Genomic DNA, 22,013 nt, shown 5'->3' on the forward strand with positions numbered 1-22,013 from the left:
TAGGAATGGGTATGTGTTAACCACTTTTCCTATTTGTAAGAAGCCCAGTTATGAAAACCCTGTTCATAGCCATATCCCCAGTCTGCCAGATCCTGAGTGCAGAATGTGGTATCAATGGTCATGTGCATCTCTCACACTACTCCCCCTGTATGTGCCCTATCTCCTGCCTCTGTTCCTGCCTTTCCCCTTATCTAACGGAAAAGATTTTGTCACTGAGAATTCTTGCTCCCTTAATTTTTTCTGTGTCTGCTGATGTTCTGACTGAACCTAGCTGATTGCTAAATACCGAATGTAGCATCAAATATTTCTCTGGTTCTCATTCTCTTAAGATTCACACGTTCTCAGAAAAATGCTTTTTTCATTCTTGAGAGCAGAGGCCAGCTCCAAATGGCTCGTGGTCCATGGAATTCTAGTTGCCCGTCCCTCAGAAACGCCGCTGTGCTTCTCTCCAGACATTGGTTTGTAGAGGAGAAATAGTGAAGATTTCCATAAATTATATTCCATATGGGAACTCAGAGAAACCATGGTCAATGCCGGAATGGGTAAAGCAATGGGTAAACGATGGATCTTAGGCCTGAATACTCCTGGAACATGGTCTACTTGGGTAACAGGAAAGCATATCCCCTTTGCAGGACTAGGTTAATGCCCATGCATAGGGCCCCATGATGAAATCAGAATCTCAGTTTTCATTTTCAAATACTATAGTCTAACCCTCCAGGATGTGAAGAAATTTTTAGACACATGATCAGCGTGTAAGCAGTACAGTGATGTCATCTGCCTGAGTCTGCAGACAGCCTCCAGCAGAGGGAGAAGCACCAGCCACAGACCTAGGGAGGAAAGTGCCTGGGCCACACTTGCCAGCAGAGCAAATCAGACCCCTTCGCCCCCCCCTCCCCCCACACACACATATGGGTCAGGGATACTGCTATTGCTTTGGGGCCCAGTTGTCACCTCCACCACTGCGGAGGAGGGAGAAGCCCACCCCAATCTGTCCATGCTCAGTTGAGTAGTGGCCATGTCCATCTGTCCCCGCCACATATGGGGTGCCTTGGGTGCCAGATTGCCTTAATACAGCCCTGTTTATTCATAAAAACATTCGCAAAACCTTTTTTGTATTGTCCCGTTTGCTCTATCTCTTTCACTGCTCATGGCGACGTAAAGACTTGCTTATCTCTCTCCTGGTACAACTTATTACTGTCTCATGCTCCTGTTACCGTTCCTTTATCAGCAATTTGCAAGTCTTATGCTCTAATGTGGACAGGCTACAGCCAGAGCTCTGCTGCCCTAAGGTTTGTGCATTTAATTTGGCATGCACATTTGCAATTTTTCATAGAACACGGTTTATATTTGCAAGCACAAACAGGAGGGGCTTGTGCTAGGGGTGCACTGAAAACCAGTCTCGTAGTCAAATGATCATGTGTCCTGGGCATGATTTTTCCAGGCCATTTCTTCCAGAAGTAAGTCCCCTTGTTGGCCATTCAATCTGGATACATTTAAGGAGAGAAATTTGTCTACACTTTAAAAACAAGTTTATTTTTACGGACAGAGTTGAAAGAAGGTTTCAGTGACTTTGAGAGTGAGCCTGACCTCATTTATACAATGTAAGTTGGGAGTAATTCCACTAAAGCCCCTTGAGTTAGACCATGAGGAACCATGTGAGATGAGAACCAGATGTCTTGTGTGTCATCTGGACAATCTCTAAAATATGAGCTTGATCTTACATTACAGATAGCAAGGAGAGCTCTGTAATGGACCTGGATGGGAGCAGGATCTGGCCCACTATGCCTACAGCCTAACAAAGCAAGGCCGTTATTCTTCCCTGGGACATTTCAGATACAGTTATTCATCTACAGCAGGCGGACCAAATGGCCCCTGTCTTGTTAGCAACACAGAGCTTAACTCCCCTCTCACTTGCACCCATTGCCCCATCGGAGCTGGTCCGAAAGGAGAATGAGCCCGTGTTTGAACTCAGTAGCCAGCATGTCATATCAAGCTCCGTGAAGCAGTAAGTTTTCAGGCTTTTTCTTCAGGATTCTCTCAATTGTGCAACACAGAGCAGGTCAACTCAAGTCACGGTAGATCTTCTGGCCCTTTGTCCCAACTCAGCAGTCCCTGATGGCCCTCTCAGAGCCAGACTCGCTGCCTAGTGTGTCTCCCACCCCTTTCACAGCCACGATTTCTGTTCCTGCTCCCTACAGGCCCCTTCCAGCTCCTCTCTCATACCAAGTGCAGGTTGCTCCTTATAACTCCCCCAGAGAGGCGTTGTGCCAGTTACCTGCTGAATCATGTGAGCCAGGCCTCCTAGCCCCATCACCTGAGAGGCAGCTAACTAGGCACAGGTGGGGCTGAACTCCCACTCCCTTGAAAGGCTGGCCCACACTGTCACACCCAGGGGGTAAGAAACTAGTTCCACATTCAAACACTCCTGAGTGTTAATGAGAGTCAGTCATTGCAGCTTGCCACTAGGGGCCAGATACACAAGGCGGGTTACAGTCCCTCAGTGGCATAATGAGGTTGCAATGACCCAGCTGCAATGGCAGCAGGGAATCCCCTTTTGGAGGGGCACTCCCTGTTGGGGCATCTGTTGGCTGAACCCAGACCTCCAGAAGGGGCACGTAGGGCTGTGTTATGGAGCGTGGGCTCATCGCTTCTGCCAGATAGCAACAAACAGCTCTGGTTCCAACCTGCAATCTAAACAAGTCTGATTGCACAGTCAGTAACTAGCCATTATAAAAACACATCCCAGTTACTGCATTAAAATATTTTCCACTCAGTGAATCCAGGGAGCAGGAGCATTGTTTGTCCTGATTAGCTTGGGAAATTGGCTTGTGTTTAAATAACATCACAAGCCACTTTGCCATTGTTATCCCTAGCGTAGAAGAAGTGCAGTTCCAAGGCATTCATTTGTCTGCTTATTTGTTGACAAAGCCCACAGGAGTATTTGTGGAGAACAGAATTGCAAACAGCTGTTTAACTCGTCAGCCTCCTGAAATCACCCATCCTTCCAACTTGTGTCTTCTGCCATCATCTTCTTCTTCCATGGCTGAATTTGATTCACCCAGGAGAGGAAGCCTGGGAGACCAGTATGTTTGGAGACACCAGGCAGGCAGGCAATAACACTAGGACCATCTAATGAGCGGAAACTTTTCCTTCCTGTTCTTCTGGCTGTCCCATTCTGAATGGAATTAATGTTGGAGGGGAAGAGTTTGGGCTAGCAAGGAAAAGCAAGCTAGAAAGCACGCTACAGATATGTGCTCAGAGGAGCTGCACCTCGGTGGCCAGAAAAGGATTTTAAAGTCTATATTTTGAAAACTAACTTTGCACAGACAATTTTACGGGAGCTGCAAAATCTCACTTGTGGTGGATACAAGGTGCCCGTGTGTGCTCAAATCAGGAATTTTGCAAATATAAGTGATTCATTGTGTGTGCATACGATTCCAGGCACACATCTAGAAACTGGCCAGACATCCTATTGACAATTTCCCCCTAAATGTCAAATGGGCCTGACCAGGATGAAGGCAAGAAACACCAGCTGGGAAATTTGCTTGAGACTAGCACATCCTGATTCTCTCTAGCTAGGAACTTATGTGCCCCTTATCACCATATTATCTAGTTTCACTCATAAATAATTCCAAAGGAATTGGGAGTCCTCTATCTGCCTGACACTAGATCACACTTCACTTAGGCACATTCTTCACCATGGATAGTCCCTGAGAAATACTAGACTGCAATTTCTCTAATTATTCCCCTGGATGTCAATAGGTGAATCTGATGCAGAGCCTGATCGGGTGCTGCAAATGTAACCAGTCTGTGACGCCAGACTTGGAACCTGATAGAAGAGAAAACATGAAATGGTTCCTTAGGGTTTGTTACTCATTTTTAAAAACAAGTATATCTTTCTTTATACACACCTCAGTGGCCCCTCACTCTGTCTTTGCCACTTTCTTCTGTATCCATCTGACAAGCTATTTTTCACACATGGCGCATCGGCTTATTGACAGGTTATTAATAGCACCTATATATAGTGCTTTTCATTAGCAGATCTCAAAGTGCTTTACAAGCAGATAAGTACCCATTTAACAGAGGGCAAACTGAGGCATAGAGCGGAGGCATAACTAGCCAAAGGTCACCCAGCAGCAGAGCCAGGGATAGACCCCACATCTCCTGAGTAGCTAGCCAATGTGCTGTCCGTTAAGCCATGCTGCCTTCCGTAGCCAAAGCCTCACAGCCAACCCACTTAAAGCAGGAAAAACACAGTGTTTGTTTTGCTTTGAGGAGGTCGAAATAGCAATTGCCAAATGTTCTGTGGCCAGAAAGCACATTCATCTTCTTGTTTGTGGCTGAAGCCCCGGTGAACAGCCTGGAAAGGAGGATTTCAGCCGCACCCAGTAGCTTGTGCTAACAATATGCGTAATTTGTAACCAGAGCTGGGTTTAAAAAAAAAATGAAAACCAGTTTGAAGAAAATTGTGTCCCAGTTGTTTTCTTATTATTTTCTTTCATTGAAATTCAAGATCAGCATGAATTTTTTTCACTGAAATTTCAACCTTTCAACCAATTCTCCTCACCACCCAAACGATGCTGTCAGAGATGATAACTTCAGGAGGGGAGATGGGGACCAATAGCTACAAGTAAACGGAAGCGAGTGCCTGAAATCCTGAGGGTGCAGGCACAGGGATGGAAGCAGGGTTTATTCACATGCGACAACAATGCCAGCCAGGCCTCCAGGAGCAAGCGGCTGATTCAGAGGAACATTGCATCTTTTTTCGATTCTTGATTTAGTGTCGCTGTGTGTATGCAAAACCATGAGGGTGCCTCGGCTTTGTGGAAGGAAAACGAGTGTTCCAGCCATAGCATTTCATCTGAACTTAATATTACATCCCTGTTCAGCATTCTTTTTACGTCTGTATTAATACAACCCACTCCAAACGAGCGAGGCTTGAGCAGTTGCTAGTTGTCAGGTTGCTTGGGTGTAAAACAACAGGGAAACAAGCACTGTAGAACAGCTTGCTTGTTAGGTGCATCTGAGAACACACATGTACCCAACACACTTAATACATTTAACTGTTGCCCCCAAAATGGTTCAGGCGCTCCAGCGTACTGCGGTAATTAAAAGGTTTGCCGAGTGCTCCCAGTCATCGCTGTAATCCAAGTTTTCATTCCATTTCAGCCAAATCTCCCATTATGTTGATGAGTTGTTAATACAATTCCCGTGTAATGTTCATACTTTAGTCTAGAGGGAGCAGATTCCAGCCTGGGCCATGTAATTGGATTTATGGGGTGGGAAGGGAGAAGTGACACATATATGTTATGTGTCTGAGGCTTCATTCTGAAACCCACCTTTCACAGGTTGATGGCTGGTCAGACTCTGTATATAAATATTGAGCTTTAACAATCGACTGTTCAGTAAAGGGTACTTTGGAAAACCAAAGCCCGTGTATCTCCAGCTGGAGTATGGTGTTGGTTATATCACAGTCCTGTTATAAGGGATAAGTCTGCTAAGCTGTAGGGAATGTTGATGGTAATACAGATGCAGTCTCTTCTTGCGGGAGAGCAGATTAGAGTTTGAAATAATGTCCCTCCATTTCCCATCTACTATCAGGTTATACAGGGCAGGGAGGGGTTAATAATTTCAGCTGCAGTGTAGTGTCTAAGCAAATGGAGATAATCTTTCAGGGGCAAATGCAAAAAAGGTGGATCAGGATTATGGTTTGTCTGCAGCTGATCCTGATGCTGGAGTAAAACCAAGACTTCGATTTGATGCCCTCCATGGTTGCAAAGCAGCCAGAGTAGGTGCAAGAGGTACATTTATTGTTCTGCATTCCTTCTCATGTGCCTGTTACGCATATTCTGATTGTGCCAAGAAGAATTGTTCAATCATTAGACCACAAAGAGAAGGTCAGTATGAATTTCTGGAAGGAAAATCATCCATTTGATTTTCAACCTCGTCTAACTCAAAAAGGGCCAAAGGGATTTGGCTAAAAATGTAAAAAAATAAAAGGAGTGACCTTTGGAGAGAGACCAAACAGGGAAAGTATAATCAGAAAAGCAATTTTTTTCTGAACCATTCTGAGTGCAAAAAAACAGGGGTAAACAGGCTTATAATTTAAACTATGCTACCAAGAGCCCATTACATGTGAATTTTGGTTTGATAGAGCCCTAACTGTTACATGTCTTGGCAAAACAAGCCCAGTAAATCAGCTTGACGGTCAGTTAGTCACTCGGAAGCTGCCCCCAGAGAACTGCATTACCCGACTCTGCCGTGTCAAATAGCACATCAGAAATCTATGCTCACAGCATCAGATCTCTGATGGGCTATTGATAAGGAAAAGCTCATCCAAGTCATAATGTGGCTGGTTTTAATTAAATGACTATACAGATGGGCATAGCAGGGGGATTTTTTTTTTTAACAAAGCTTTTGCACTGGATTTCTTTTTTTCCTAGATTGTGTCTAAAGGAGCAGAAGAGGAGTTCAGGTCTGCGTATTACTCTGGCGTAGGATTTCCCCTCTCCACTACATTGCTGGACGTTGGCTGCCTGGCATCACTGTGTAGATTTGTGTTCCCAGATTTGTGCATGCTAGAATGCAGATGGTAACACATGTGACACATACTGCATAAGGATTTATAAATTGTGAACCATGATGCTAATTTTCAGCGTATGGATGGGCCGAACAACAGTATGAAAGGAGTCTGCGAATTGCCCAGTCAAACTCCCCCGCAATGCAAGGCAAATCTTGCTTCCTGCAAACAGTCTGAGTTCATGGGCTGTGTACAAAGAATCTGTGAAGAGGGTAACCATTGCTTGCTCTTTTACATTTCTCCAGAGGTTTTGGCTAGCAGATCTGAGGTCATAAGATCTGCTGGCCACACAGCTCCTTGGGTCTGCTGCATAGCTCATGGCAGAGCTGTGCTTTGCAAACACACAGGGGTGTGAGGTCTCACTGCGCAGCCTGCCCCTTCTCATACAGGGATCCTCTGTGAGTGCCACTGTGGTCTCCTGAAGTCCCTCTGCACCCATGCTGATGTGATACTTAGCCACTCGCTTCATGCTTGAAGGCTAAAATAATGGTTCTACTTTGTAACTGAAAACAAAATGGGCCAAGGTATTCAAAGTGCCTGGTGATTTTGGGCCCCTCTGCTTTTGCATGCCCAAATCAAGACCCCTTAGGGAGCCCTGATTTTTGGCAAGTGCTGAGCACACACCCTGTGAAAATCAGATCCCCTGAAGGCAGCTCAAGTTGGTCCCCTCAAAATGGAGACTGCTAAAATGGCTTGTCAATTTTGAAAACCTCAGGGTGTGTTTTTGCAATGGCAATCCCAACTTCCCAAATGCATCTAGCTAATCTGTGACCACTGTGGGGATATCTGAGCCCCTTCCCCAGACATGTAAAGCCTGCAGTTTAAACACAATTATCTTTCATCCTGTCTCTCCCAACTATGAGCATGGACCTTCTGTTAGTTTGTTTTAATATTCTCTTTTCTTCCTCTTTCCTCTCCCAGGGGGTTGTTATTGTGGGAAAGCTGTAGTAAAGAGTGAGCTCTTATTACACTTTGTTCTGATGGCATTAAGCTTCATTGTAAAGCCATTTTGCAGTTGCAGGCCTACTTACATAGTCCCAAGCTGCAGAGACGAACAGCTGTATATTGTCTGGCGAAATAGGCTAGGGTGATCCTGCCCTTTAAAAATCATTTTGATTCAGTACCGGGGGTTAGTTTTAGTTCTACAATACTGGGGTGGGTTTGCTTCTAGGCTTGTTCTTTTCTCTCTATCCGCCCTTCTTTTTTTTAGAATACAATTTTATCGAAAGTGGCTATAAAAAAATAAAGTGACTTTCTCTGAGTTCCCTTTTCTGATCATATGCTCAGTCGTTTCATGGACAGAAATCTCTTTTTCCCCATGGGAATGTCTTTGGTTTCCACTTTGATTTGCTAAAGGTTTAGCATGAACCTTGATTGACTTATTTATGTTGAAACTGAGGAACTGTCAAGTTCACCAGTGTAAATCTGGAATAAAGCCTATTAATTTATGTTTGTATGGTGCCTCACACAATGGGGCCCCGTTCTCCATTGGCCCCTAGGTCCTACCATAATACAAATAGTAAATAATAGTAATCAAATAACAAGGGCACTTCTTTCCTGGTCCTTGATCCTATAGAATTTTACAAAGCCATTGTCTGTATTGCCATCTAGTGGTGATATGGCAGCACTACACAAATGTTGTGACAAAAAATAAAACTCAAAACATTTTCTGGTGCATGCCTGTATCATCCATTCCAGAGAGAGCCAACAAAATACTATCAGGTAGGTGATGGCTAGTACAGTGTGTGTGGATAGCAAGGGCCAGAGAGCACAAGAACCGTCCCAGGATCCTACAGGAGCAGTTCCAATCCAGGGTCTTGTATGCATTGAAGACAATGGGCAAAACGCAAATAGGGGCACCCTGGCAATGTCCTCTTAACCTCTACAGCACCTGCCAGCAAACTGCAGACAGTCTGCACACCACACCTGCACAAGGAAAGGTAGTAAGTGCTATGATCTTCACAGGGCGCCTTACTCCACTGCTACCAGAGTCATTCTACCTGCCTGTTTACTCCACAGGCAGGATGCCCCCACTGGAACTGCACACCCCTGAATCCACTCCCAATGTGGCTGATGCTCACAGAGCCACAACAAAGCCATAAATATATGTTCAAGCGGCAGGATATGGATGTGCGAGCTCAGTGGTGATTGACAGATATTACCGCAGACTTTCTGGGATTCAAATAATAAGCTAAATGATATGTGAAAACTTTGTCCATAAAAAGAAAAGGAGGACTTGTGGCACCTTAGAGACTAACAAATTTATTTATTTTGTTAGTCTCTAAGGTGCCACAAGTCCTCCTTTCCTTTTTGCAGATACAGACTAACACGGCTGCTACTCTGAAATTTGTCCATACATTTACTCTTTTTATAAAAGTCATAATTATTTTTATGGTGAGCTAATTAAAAACACATGCTTTCCCCCCTACCTCCCAGGACGTGTGTGCTATGGAAACACTAAAGAGAACCACAAGAGAATTTTACATTTTCCTTTCCAGTAATAGTGGACATGATAATACAGTTGGATCAGATTCAGGCCTGAAAAATCCAGCCAGCTGGCTCCACTCATTTGTGACACCTTAAAACAATGCGATGTCCTGCGAAGTCAGAGAAGTCTAGTAGAACATGGAGCTGTCCCAATGAGGATTTAAGTAAGTCCTGCAATCTGGTCTCATATACAGATTCAACATTTATACTAGGCTTGTATCTCTGTAATGCATCAAACCAAGATCTCAGATCCAAACATCCCTAACTTTAGGTTTGGGGAAGTTGAGGGTTGGGAAGAATTGAAATTTGGATCCAAATTTTACAGCTTAGGCCTGTCTCTACCTAAAACACTTTAAGGAATCATCTGCACCATTGGAAAAAACTGATCTTAATTTTCCCATGAAACCTGAGTGGAGAGAGATTGGAGAAGGAAACCTGATCGATCTCGTAAAATACTTTATTGATGCAAGAATAAAAGGGAATTGACATGTAGTTAGTCTCATTTCAAACCATGACAAATGTAATAATGGAATGCCATAGTTTGGGAGACTGCTGAGCCAAGTATAATGTGCTGTAATTTAACTGTAGCCAAAATATGGCAACATCTGAATGCCTACCAGAAAATCAGCACAAGATCTTAACAAATACATTGTAAACAATTATATTTTATTTCAATGCATCAATACAAAAACAATGCAGGCTTTTATACTGCACATATACACAATGGATTTAAAGACATTTGCAATCTGATTGCCTTTGTGTCTATTAATGTAGCTGTACTGTACGCTGTGGTTCACCAATGCCATGCTTTAAACATCCAAGAACCTGGAGAGGGCTGTAAAGCTCAACAAAGCTGTTACTTGTCCTTGTAATCAAGAAGAACAAAAGGAAGAACAAGAGTCAAAATTTGGTCTAGTGGGTGGTAATTGTTAATGAAGGCCCTGATCCTGCAGTTGAATCGATGCATGCTGACCTTTACACTCACATAGAGCACAACTGAAGTCAGCGCAGCTCCTCGTAGACCCAGGGCTCTGTGTGTACAGCTCCAATTTCAAGATCAGGTCCTAAAACAATTCCTTGGAGTGGGGGGGAATTCCTTTAAAAAAAAACCCCCAAAAAGTTATTTTAAAAATCTTGTTAAATAAAAGCTCTGAATTTTTTAATCTCCTGGAAGTTTCTAAAAAAAGAAAGTAGATCTCAAAGCACTTTACAAGGCGATCGGGATCATTAGACCTATTTGACAGATGGGAAAACTGGGGCACAGAGCAGTGAAGTGGCTTGCTTAAGGTCACCCAGCAGGCCACACTGGTACTAGAGCTCAGGATTTCTACATCATAGGCCATAAGACCGTACTGCTTTGTTACATTTGGCCCTTCACAACTAGTTCTTCCTGCTACGAATCCTCAGTTTATTTGCTTTCATACCTAGTGGATTTTTTCCCCAGTACAAACTATTGTTTATCTATATTATTTCATGCAGAGAATCAATCCTATGTATACATAGTACAGGATTCTGACCTCATTCACGCCGGTCAAAACCCAGAGTAACTCCATAGGCTTCAACTCATTGGTTTACACAGGCGTAAGTGAGGTCCTAATCTTGCTCATTTTGTTCTTCTTTGATAACCAAAGACCTCTTGTTTTGCCCTTGCAAGGCAGCTGGTCCTGCCCGTGCAGAACCAGGGCCAGGTCCCCAGCGAATGAAAAGTGCCATAGCTCCATTGACTCTGCTGAAGCTACCTCACTTTACGCCAGCTGAGGATGTGTCCCTCAATATTTGACAATAATGCACTTGGCACAAGAGGAAAACTGCTTCGTTTTCTACAAATAAACCTATCACTGCATTCAGGTTGGCACAACAAGGAAAAGAAAATGAAATGAATCCCAACTGGGCTGAGCGCAGAAGAGAAATCTCTCCTCGGATTAAAAGCACATTGACATTCTGTTTCATTTGGTTGTGCTCATACTCTGTCCCCTCCTCCTTTTCCCACAAAGATCCAAGAGTAGGCTCTTGTTTACTACACTTGTCCTTGACCTAAGGTTGTCCCAGGGTTCTTAGATCTCTCTGTACACTTTGATTTTGGGAATAGCTGTTGTCCTTTCATGTGCTGTCTCAACTAGTGATGAACAAGAAACCTAGTTGTGTTCTGAGCTCAGTACCGTAAGATGAACCCTAAGAAGTTCAGGAGGTCCAATTCCCATGCCACCAAGGCTTCTCTCCAAAAAAGCCCACTGACCTGAGCTGGCATCATAGTGTTCTTTTTTCCCAAAGGTACTAGACAGATGGAAGGAGTCTAGTGGCAGAATGGACTTTCTCTGAAACAGAATCAGATAGCTCCTCTTAGGTGTCTGCTTACTCTGAGCCTGGCCCGATGCCCAATGAAGTCAACAGGAGGCTTTCCATTGTCTTCAATCTGTGTTGGATCACCTTTCCTAACCCCACCCATTCCCTGACTCCCACTTGTGTAACCTTCCTCCATGAACAACAAGGAGTCCTTGTGGCACCTTAGAGACTAACAAATTTATTTGGGCATAAGCTTTCGTGGGCTAAAACCCACTTCATTAGATGCATGGAGTGGAAAATACAGTATCCATGCATCCATGCATCTGATGAAGTGGGTTTTAGTCCACGAAAGTTTATGCCCAAATAAATTTGTCAGTCTCTAAGGTGCCACAAGAACTCCTCGTTGTTTTTGCTGATACAGACTGACACGGCTACCGCTCTGAAAACTTCCTCCATGAGCGCAGGAAGAAAGGGGTGGTAGTTAAAAAGAGAAACAAAGCTGTGGTGTATCAAAATTTCAATCATGATCCAAAGAGCTAACCGGCACTAAAAAGTATTGTGTCCAGAGGGTTGCTTAGCACCACAGTTCTCACTGGTTTCATTGAGAGCTGAAGGTGTCTACGCCCCAACTTTTCCAGTTGTGACTACATTATAGCTCTGGATAAGCTAATTCATTCTGTTTGCCTCAAAAGCACCATTCAGAATGAAATGAAGCTGATCAAGACACACACAAAGGACCTGTCAAATAGTGCTTATATTTCTGTGACGTCATAGGAATACAATACTTCACATGAGATGGGGAAATGTCCTTTCAAATACCATGGGCACATACATAGTTTTTTATATACAAATGTTGCCCTAATAGGAACAGGGTATTTTTTTTTTTTTTTTTGCTATTTAATTAAAATCAAGGATTTTCAAGACCACATCAACATAATAAAACACCACTATTCTTTTGCTCTTGAAATGATAAATTCAAACAAATTTCATTTGATAAACACTAGTAAAGCATGGCATATATATAAACACTTCTAACCTCGTAAGTACAATATGCACAAAATATTTCCCCAGAATAATGTCATGCAACTCACCAGGCTACTGCTTGTACCCAAAGTGTTGGAATGTGTTTATTGTTTATAGTGTACTGGAGTGGCAGACTCCTGTAGATAGTGGTTGTCTTGCTTACAGGTGCCCGAGAAAACTGTTGACGGTCATGAAGAACCATTTACTACGGGTCAGGGTTAATCTCTTTGGGCCTAGTCACGCCCCTTAAATCACCACGGGTGTGTAAAATGGGGAGTGGGTGTCAAGCAGCAGAGAGGGGGAGGCCACACCCAGAATACTGCAAGGGCTCTGTATGCACCAGTGCATAGGGGTTTATTCTGGGAAGGCAGTACCAATGGGTCCATGACTACCCAGAGCTACTGACCATGGATGCCTTCCAGAATGTCAGTGTTCAGCAGTAGTTACCACGCTATGATACCAGAGACGTTGCAGTGTTTCCCAGGATAGGTGCACATGGCATTTTGGAGTGAGCCTTTCAGCCCAGGTCAATGGCTCTAAAAGTTCTGATCAGTGCTTTGAACTTGCAGCTCGGTCAGTGTGTTGTTTACGATGCAGCTATTTTTAGAGCAATAGTGCGACTGGCCAGAGTCTGAGAGACATCCCGAGATGCTGTGGTGTGACAACGGTTGGGAAATATGGGCCTTTTAATGGCTGCTGCTGCATAGTAAATCCATGGCCTTGGTGGAAGAGGATTCACGGATGGCAGAGGAACTCCTATTCAAAGCCCATTCACAGTGAGTGTCAAGGAAAGAACGGGGATTTTCCTTCAGCCCCATATCTCCACCACAGTATCACCCTCAGCAGAATGGGAAACACCAGGCATGGGATATGGCTGTGTTTAATGGTGTCGGCTGGGCGCCGGAATGTTTGGTCCTTTGCCAAAAAACTATAAACAGCTTTTCAACCTTCTTCCCTCTTTTACAAAAACATAAGGATAAAACAATATACAAAGTAGCTACAAATCTTTCTAAATATTTTGTAGTGAACATTACATGTCGATTAAACAGCTTGTTAGTGGTTGTCCTATAATTCTTCACTACAGTTTTATGCAGGGTAAGGATTTCAGGGACCTGCATCGTCCGAGGGGCCTCAATCCAAGTGCTGAATTTCTACCTGCAGTTTTTGCTTGTGCAACCATTGAAGAGCCAAATAATAAGATTTTGATACCTGCCTAATTTTGTGGGTGTGGGTGAGACAGCCACTCATAAATCTGGCCATCAGATGCTGGCCATCCATTGCTTGTCCTTGCCAACAACATACGGTTAATACTGCAGTGCATATTTAAAGGGCATTTTTGAAAATGTGGCCCAGTTTATTTGCAAACAATGGATCAGATCATCATCTGGTGCAAATCAGTGTAGCTCCATTGAAATCAACAGAGCTATGTCTATTTCCACCAGCTGAGAATCTGGTTGATTTCTTCATTGGCTTCATACAATAAAGTCTGTCGCTATGTTAGGTTTCTCTTCCAAGGAGCAGTGTGAGAAAAACTAAATTAGTTCGGATTTTTCTGTATACTTAAAAACAAACAAACAAAACATTTCACAAATCCATATCTTATATGTTTCTGCGTCAAACAGCACAATAGCTCAAGGACAAGAACTAGTCCAACTGCCTTTACAGGTCGTTACAAAATGTGTCCATCTTAAAACAACGGAAGAAAAGCAGATTGTAACTATACTGCAAATCCTGGGACTGGAATTAGGAAACCAGAGGTGGCGACAGAAAAAGGCTTGGGTAGTGAGTTAAAAATAGCCAGTGATGTTCAAGTTTCAACAGTGTGTTGTATGTGATCTACTGATGAACTTCCCAGGTAATCCATGATCTCAAACCTTTGCAAAGTAATAGGAACGATGACAATTAAATGTTCTATAATTGAACTGAACAGAGAGAGAATAGAGCATACATTATGAGCAACGCTTATATGCTACAGCAACAAAAAAGACACTGTTTTTGCTCCTTGCTTTGCATATGGTAGCAGATTGTCAACATGAGGATAGGCAGTTGATCAGACCTAAAAGGTATGAACACAAGTGCTTTGCTACTGATGGCTCTATAATGTATGTGTTACAGGCCAGATTCTCAGCAGAAGTGAATGGAGCCAGTTTACACCAGATGAGAATTTGGTCCCACAGTGGTACTCTGGTTTCTTTAGTGTGGTTCAGGTTTGTTACAGAAGTGCTATAAAGCTACCAGTGAGTAACATAAGTGTCTGGCATCAGTGCACGGATCCTCATATGGCATCAATGTAAGTATCCTCTCATGTGCTTCTGCCCTTCAGAAAAAGTTACTCCAAACCAGAACTTACTTCAAATATCCTTCTTTAAACAGAAAAACAAAAGGGTAAAGCAATAGTAATAATAATAGTAATCATAAAACAGGAACAAAACAAAATTTTGACACGGTATTTCTGAGACTGGGAGAAAGTCCCTTGCAGTATTTATAGTGCTATTCAGCAGCTTGGGTCTGGAGAGATTTGTTCTCCTGGAGGACACAGTTCCCATTTTCTGATGCATCTGAGCTCCCTGGTAGGGATTCTGGCGGAGGCGGTTTGTAAAGTAAACAGGCCAGCAGGAAGAAGACTGTTCCAACCACCTGTAATCATCAAGACATCCCCTGTTACTGTTAGAGCCACTTTTAATACCAAACATGACCCTAACTTATTTAAAAACCCAGGGCCAGATCCTCAACTGATGTAAATCAGCAGAGCAACCGTGAAGACAGTGGTGTTGCTGGTGCCAGTGGAAGTATGCCAATTAACAGCGGCAGAGTAGCTCCCTCCAGGCTTCCCAGATCCAGATTAAAAGGGAGGGAGTCGTAAGGACAATTTGACATGCAGGTGATCTGTGCAGGAGGATTTGGCTGGATTATAATGACAAGGAAGAGATTAGCCAGGAAAATAGATTCGTTTGTGGCTCTGGGAATATGCTCCAGTTGATTAGGAGCAGGGGTGCATGCCTACTTTTTAGGAACGTGCACGAAACCTCAGTGAGCAGCCAGCTAATTGGCAAAGTTCCCTTGAATGTAGAGGCAGCAAAGCAAGACTGCACAAGGGTGAGACCCTAAAAACTTATTTTAGAAGCTCTTGCTACGATGTGAGTAGTGCTTAGCATGATGCAAATTACAAATAAAAGTTCATAAAAGTACACACACAATTTATGGTCATAGTTTTCAGACCGACACTGTACTATGCTGTGCGGGGTGGGGACAATCATACCCATTAGCATTATGGAGGGGGATTCATCCAGACCAAACAATCCTTGACGATGATGAAGATCCCATATAAACTTCACACATGGCCCCCCACTGTCATCTTTCTAACAGACTGACCCCAAACCTTCCATTTAAACCATTGCAGCTTCAGGAAAGGTTCTGAAGCTGAACTTTTCAGTCATGGCCTATCATCACATAGCATCAAACCCTGCATGTAAAAAGGACCGTGGCTAGAACCGTGCCATTATTTTGGAAACAAACTGGGTTTTCTTGCAGCTGGGATTTGTTTTTAAATGAAGAACTGTTTGGATTTGGGGGGGGAGGCAGGTCAGCTCTTTACTTTGTTCTTGACAATTATGTATGATTCCCTTCTGAAGTTCCCAACTTGCGAGATTTTGACTACATCAAGGGGCAATACCTTGGCTTCGAAGGCCTCACTGTCACCAGTAGGTAAGTTTGCTGAGTAGCTGGGGGAAGACTGGATTGTGGAGTGTACAACGCTGCATGCCCAGGAACTCCATGTGGCAGGGGCTAGATTCTCTGATCACCTGACTCCATGACGGTACTGCACTGGGATCTTAGTGGGATGCTCCAGCCATTTAAAAGACCTGGAACCACATTGCACTGAACTACATGGATTTAGAGCAGCTGAGGATCTGACCTATGGTATTTTGCTGTGTATACTAGCATTGCTACACACATGCCTTCTCATCACAGCTGCTGATCCCTATTGTGACCTGCAAGCTAAGTGAGCTAAAACAATGCTTTCTGACCACAAATACTGAAACATTCGCCCTCTCGACATTTTCAAGCAGTGATCAGAGAATAGCTATTTACTCTTCTTTACAGCATGAGCGGCGTGACCTGAGTCACACTAGCTAACGGACCGTATTTATATACTCAACTCCACTTCTGGAGTGAGTGATTTTAATAAAATGTGGGTTTTGTGGAGTTTTTCCCCTAAAATTTTAGACGAAAAACATTTAGCTTGGAAAATAATATGGAGTCAGGAGAATGACGGTACCCACAAGTTGTTAAATTGTGAATCATAATGGAATATTTGCATTTAGTGACAAACACTTTGCTGTGTTTTCACAGCAAAGTTGCGTGAAGATAGGATTCGTGTTGTGATGGGAACAGCATAACAGAGGTTTCCAAAATTCTGCCACAGCCGGCGCTGCTCATCTAACCAGTCATAAGCAAAAAGCACAGGCTAGGAGATGTGAAAGGGAAACAGTAACTGGGCATCACCTTGTAGACAATTCCAGCAACCAGAGTGTATCGGCTCATGGAGGAGTTCTGGTAAACGTAGCAAGAACCTTGTTCTCCACACTGGTCCTGCCACACCAGACATGATAGATCAATCAAAGAGCCAAAGGCAATAGGACCGGGAATGCCTCCTGCATGAAGACAGAATGGAACATCAATTGATATAATTTCTATCTATTATCCTCAAGGTAGCCCAAAGCACTTTTGAAACAATGTGTCAGGTTTTGCAGGTACAGTGACTGAGTAAGCTAACACTGCAACCTGCATGGCTGGAATTTCCAAAAGAGATCCTAAAGGAGTTAGGCACCCAAACCCTACTGGATTTCAGTAGGAGTTGGGTGACTAATGCCCATCAGCTCCTTTGAAAACCACAGCCTATGAACTCAGCAATGACTTATGTACTTAGGACCCATTTTCTTTTTGGAATGAGCAGTTGCCCACTGCTATTGTTTACTCCTTTGGAAACATGTTATGGGAGTTTTAGTTTTCCCTCCAACAGCCAGATTACATGGTTAACAAGGGATCTCACTTCAGCATACGATACTTGTAAGAGTTCAAATCTGCATCCCCACCAGGACCTCAAGGAACTTTTGGTGTCTTGGCACCTTAATTTACTAAACTCAAGCTAATGACACTGTATGAAGCTTTGCTGTTCTGTATTAAGTTATCTCTAGAGCTGGGTGAGCTATTCACAGTGAACAATCTAGCTGCAAAATTTAACTTTTTTTCTCCTGTTTGCAAATTACATGCAAACAGGATTGGATGTTTATGAATAGTGCAGGTATGTGAGAGAAAACATCCTCCACTCAAACATCACATGTCCCCATTCCCCTTCTCTTAAACTATCTGTATTTGGCCCACAGACACTCCTGTGATAAGTGTTTTACAAATACAATAGGGAAAACATACACATTCACACCATACTATACCTAGAGTTCTTACTACAATCCACTGGATTCCTAGTGCAAATGATTTCTGTCTGTCGGAGACACACCTGGAGCACACAAAGTTAGAATTTTAAAATGCTGACGTGAAGTAGGAGCAGCTCCCCAGCACCAAAGAGAAGAGCCTCTCCACACCCCGTAATACCGTCAAACAGTATACTCTGATGATAAAGGGATGATGATATTTTCAGCCGGAATGAGGCTCATTCTCCCTTTTTGTGGACAGAATGTGCACCAGCAAAATTTGTGCCCACACTTTTTGGAATTGTGAGGGCAAATCCGGGAATTTGCACATCTAACTACCTCACTGCGGGCACAAATGAGCAACATACAGACGCAAGCACTCAGATTGTGCTCACAATTGGACTGAATGGAGAATCACGCTCGATATCTTCAACACGCTGAAAACTGGGCCCTTTTCATCAGGCCCCGTCCCACAATTGCTAGGATAAAATGAAAACATTTGCATTCAATTACTTCCTGCTATACAGTAAAGAGAAGGTTCCGCTGCTTACCGTAGAGTTGCAGTCAGCGCAGGAATACTGCATAGGAATGTAAAGAAAATCACAAAAAACATGAAAACCAGAAGGACAGTCCTTCTCTCACAGGAGGAAGTGCATCTCCCTGCTATCGCTTGGGCAGAACCAGTGGGATCATTCTCCAGGATACAGCTACACTCATGGTAAACCTGGGAAACAAACACCTCGTCAATTTCCCAAAGAGACAGTGTTTCTACAGTCATAATTTGGGCGATTACTAGAATTGAACATGGTGAATCCCCTACAGATCAGTTGTTTTTGCAGCTGGGTTTTGCTCCTGGAGCAGAATAAGGCAACCATAGCAGGGCCAAGAATTTGGCCTTTTGTCAGTTTCCAGTGCAGATATTATCGGGTCGGGTAGTAATGAACTTCACAAGACTGCTCTGAACTCTGGAAACATTAGTTATTGCGTGATGTGAACACCCTCACACACACTGTCCCCTCTGTGCACAAAATACTAACAGGGGATTAAAAGCACACAATGGGACAAACTCTGCTCTGAGAATGGGAATTATGTGCACACAATGGGACAAATTCAGTTCCTAGTTATACCCGTGTAAATTCAGAGTTCAGATCAGTTATTAACAAATATAGGCTTGAAATTAGATGAAGTTTTTTGACCATCAGAGGAATGAAGTTCTGGCACAGCCTTCCAAAAGGACCAGTGGGGGCAAAAAACTTAACTAGTTTCAAGACTGAGCTTGATGCATTTATGGAGGGGACGGTATGATGAGACTGCCTACAATGGCATGTGGCCCATCTGCAACTGTTAGTAGCAAATCTCCAATGGCCAGAGATGGGACACCACATGGACTACAGTGAATTCTTTCCCACGTGTCTCACTGGTGGGTTTCACCAACATGTTCAGGGGCTAACTGATCACCATATTTGGAGTGAGGAAGGAATTTTCCGCAGGTCAGATTGGCAGACACCGTTCCTCTGCAGCGTGGGAGCACAGGGCACAGGCTGGTTTGAAACAGAGTAAATGGTGGATTCTCTGTTCTTTAAATCATGATGTGAAGGCTTCAGTAACTCAGCCAGAGGTTGGGGGGGGGTCTATTACAGGCATGGGGGGGGAAGGTTCCGTGGCCTGCGATGTGCAGGAAGTCAGACTAGATGATCATGATGGATCCTTCTGGCCATAAAATCTATGAATTTATGAGTTATGCAGGATTTACATCAGCGCAGCCGAGAGCAGAATTCGACCTATTGCATGGAGTCTAGGCCCTTAAGTATTAACATTCGGAACTTCAAATTCCAAAATGGAGCAGCAGGTCTAGGTCAGTGCTGAGCAGCAGAAGCATACGTCGAGTACTTGAATCTCAGTTGGTGCCCACCACTCACAAATCCTACATATTCACAGGGCGTCCTTCTACAGTTTATATCTGATTTGAAGCAAAGCTCAAAACCCGAAAAAACTTAATGTAACTTCATCAAGGCTGGCCAGAATTTAGGAAGGCGTATGTGCTAACTAATGTTCTTTGCGAACCCCTGGGTTCTTCAAACCATACCTTCTTGCCACTATCGAGGAATGATTTTTTTTTGCACCCTGCATGGCAGGCAGAGTAATACATGATGTCATCGCTTCCGCAGACTGGACTGTAGAGCTCCCTTAGACAATCACATTCGGCATTGCACGCTGCTGTCAGGTTTAAGCTGCTTTCCAGTAAGATGCTAAAGGAAACAGTGGATTAGTCAACAGATGTTCCTTTAACAGTATCTTCCAGGGCTGGGTGGAGTGGAATAAGGGCTTGTCTACCTTATCCGCTGGATCGACGGGCAGCGATCGATCCAGCGGGGATCGATTTATTGCGTCTAGTCTAGACGCGATAAATTGACCGCCGAGTGCTCTCCCGTCGACTCCTGTACTCCACCGGAGCGAGAGGTGCAGATGGAGTTGACAGGGGAGCATCAGCTGTTGACTCACCGCAGTGAAGACACTGCGGTGAGTAGATCTAAGTATGTCGATTTCAGCTACGTTATTCAAGTAGCTGAAGTTGTGCAACTTAGATCAATCCACCCCCCCCCCCAGTGTAGACCAGACCTAAGAGGAGAAGGAGGGCACAGGGGTGTGTGAGAAGGGATGCTAAGGTAGTGGGATGCTGGAAGGTGCTGGGCTGAGTGTAGTCATACACTTGGAACATGCCTATAAGGTTGGCCTTGCAACCATGCAGCGACATTATTCTGTAGTGCATTAATATTAACCTCAGTGTTGATGACTCAAGTTTATCCTCGTGTTTCTGTACCATCACAACACATGCCTGACGGGAACTGTGATCATTATTATTACCTTCGGTTGTACATCTGCGTTACTCCTGCCATAGGCATGTTAGGGCAGTGAATGAAAAATATGAAAGCAGCCAGTAGACTTGTCACTGTGCAAAGTAAACACAACTTGATGATTCCTGAACAGCGAAGCTTAAGCTTATTCACGAAGAATCCTCCTAGGAATGTGCCTCCTCCCCCCGCTGGCACGACAAGATAACCTAGGGGGAAAAACCAAGCCCATAAATGTCAGGAAGGGAGTTTCTATTTGTCTGAATAAATACACTACAGAGTTGGCACAATTTTAACTCCTTCCGTGCCACAGGCCTAGGGTTGTTTCTTGATGGGAATTTATAGGACTTGAAAAGAAAAGAAAAGAAAAGAAAAGAAAAGAAAAGAAAAGAAAAGAAAAGAAAAGAAACATTCTGCCCTGTGTAGCAGCTCTGAAAGCCTACTCCAAAATCTGAGAAAATAAGGAAATATTTTTTGCATATAGTGCAGTTCTGCCCTGAAAAATGACTCCTCAAGAATAGCATTATTGTATCCCACTGAATTCAGATAAAATTTGCTCAGTTTACCAATTTAAATGTATAAACATATGTGTGTATGTGTATATATATTTTTTTTCTAATTGGCTGGCCTGCAAACTCAGTCTGGGATCTGAGAGTGAAGCTGGGTTCTTTCCAGCCGCATGTCACTAGTAATACAGCTTCTGCAGCTCAGATGCTCTCCTCATTTGCACTTGAGTAATACTTAGACACCACTGTTGACAGTTCTCTTGATGGTGCACAAATAGGAACAAGCCCCAGCTCACTCTGTGTTGGTTTGGCAGGACCAACCGGTGTAAAAGTTGGAAAAACGTTTCCCACTAAAGTTAGTAGATATAACACTGACTACACACAGGGTGCAGGTCTGCTGGGTCCAAAGGTGCCATTTATATCTAAGACTGCAGCCACTGTTTACACACAGTATAATTATTGCATAGTGTCAGGATTGCATTTGCCTCTGTGATAAAAGAGATCATCTCCTTGGTCATGAGATTTTACTATTTTTAGACAATATAAAATTTACATGGACATTATTGAAAATCTGTTTTCTTACCAAACAAGGTAGCAGCTTCGGAGGCACTTAAACCATACTGTGACTCAAGGAACTTGGGTCCAAAAGTAGACATTCCCGCAATGAGCGTGGCTTCAGTTGCTCCAGCTAAACAGAGGAAGATGAAGGTAGGGTTCTTCAGAAGCAGCAATAATGATCTGTCGAGTCCAAGAGGCATACAGAAAAGACAAATATGATGCAATTGCGTAGTGTGGTGCACTTTTACTTCATTACTGTCTCTTTGAATCTAAGGCCTAGAGGGGGGTCTTT

The 22,013-nt window shown here is 43.5% G+C and overlaps 1 protein-coding gene across 4 annotated transcripts in view; it reads right to left on the reverse strand.

The window, feature by feature from the left end:
• Positions 1 to 12,085: 12,085 nt before the first annotated feature.
• SLCO4A1 (solute carrier organic anion transporter family member 4A1) overlaps positions 12,086 to 22,013 on the reverse strand; it is a 47,922-nt gene continuing 37,994 nt past the window's right edge. For all 4 annotated transcript variants that reach the window (XM_048820307.2, XM_048820309.2, XM_048820308.2 and 1 more), the window contains 7 exons: positions 21,747 to 21,901; positions 20,671 to 20,866; positions 19,892 to 20,054; positions 18,357 to 18,529; positions 17,827 to 17,891; positions 16,880 to 17,028; positions 12,086 to 15,010 (listed from right to left, as the gene is read on the reverse strand). In XM_048820307.2, coding sequence (XP_048676264.1) covers positions 14,864 to 15,010; positions 16,880 to 17,028; positions 17,827 to 17,891; positions 18,357 to 18,529; positions 19,892 to 20,054; positions 20,671 to 20,866; positions 21,747 to 21,901 — 1,048 coding nt within the window. In that variant the 3' untranslated portion in view covers positions 12,086 to 14,863. The remainder of the gene's footprint in view (positions 15,011 to 16,879; positions 17,029 to 17,826; positions 17,892 to 18,356; positions 18,530 to 19,891; positions 20,055 to 20,670; positions 20,867 to 21,746; positions 21,902 to 22,013) is intronic.

Source organism: Caretta caretta, chromosome 13 (assembly GCF_965140235.1).
Source record: "Caretta caretta isolate rCarCar2 chromosome 13, rCarCar1.hap1, whole genome shotgun sequence".
NCBI classification, from domain to species: domain Eukaryota; kingdom Metazoa; phylum Chordata; order Testudines; family Cheloniidae; genus Caretta; species Caretta caretta.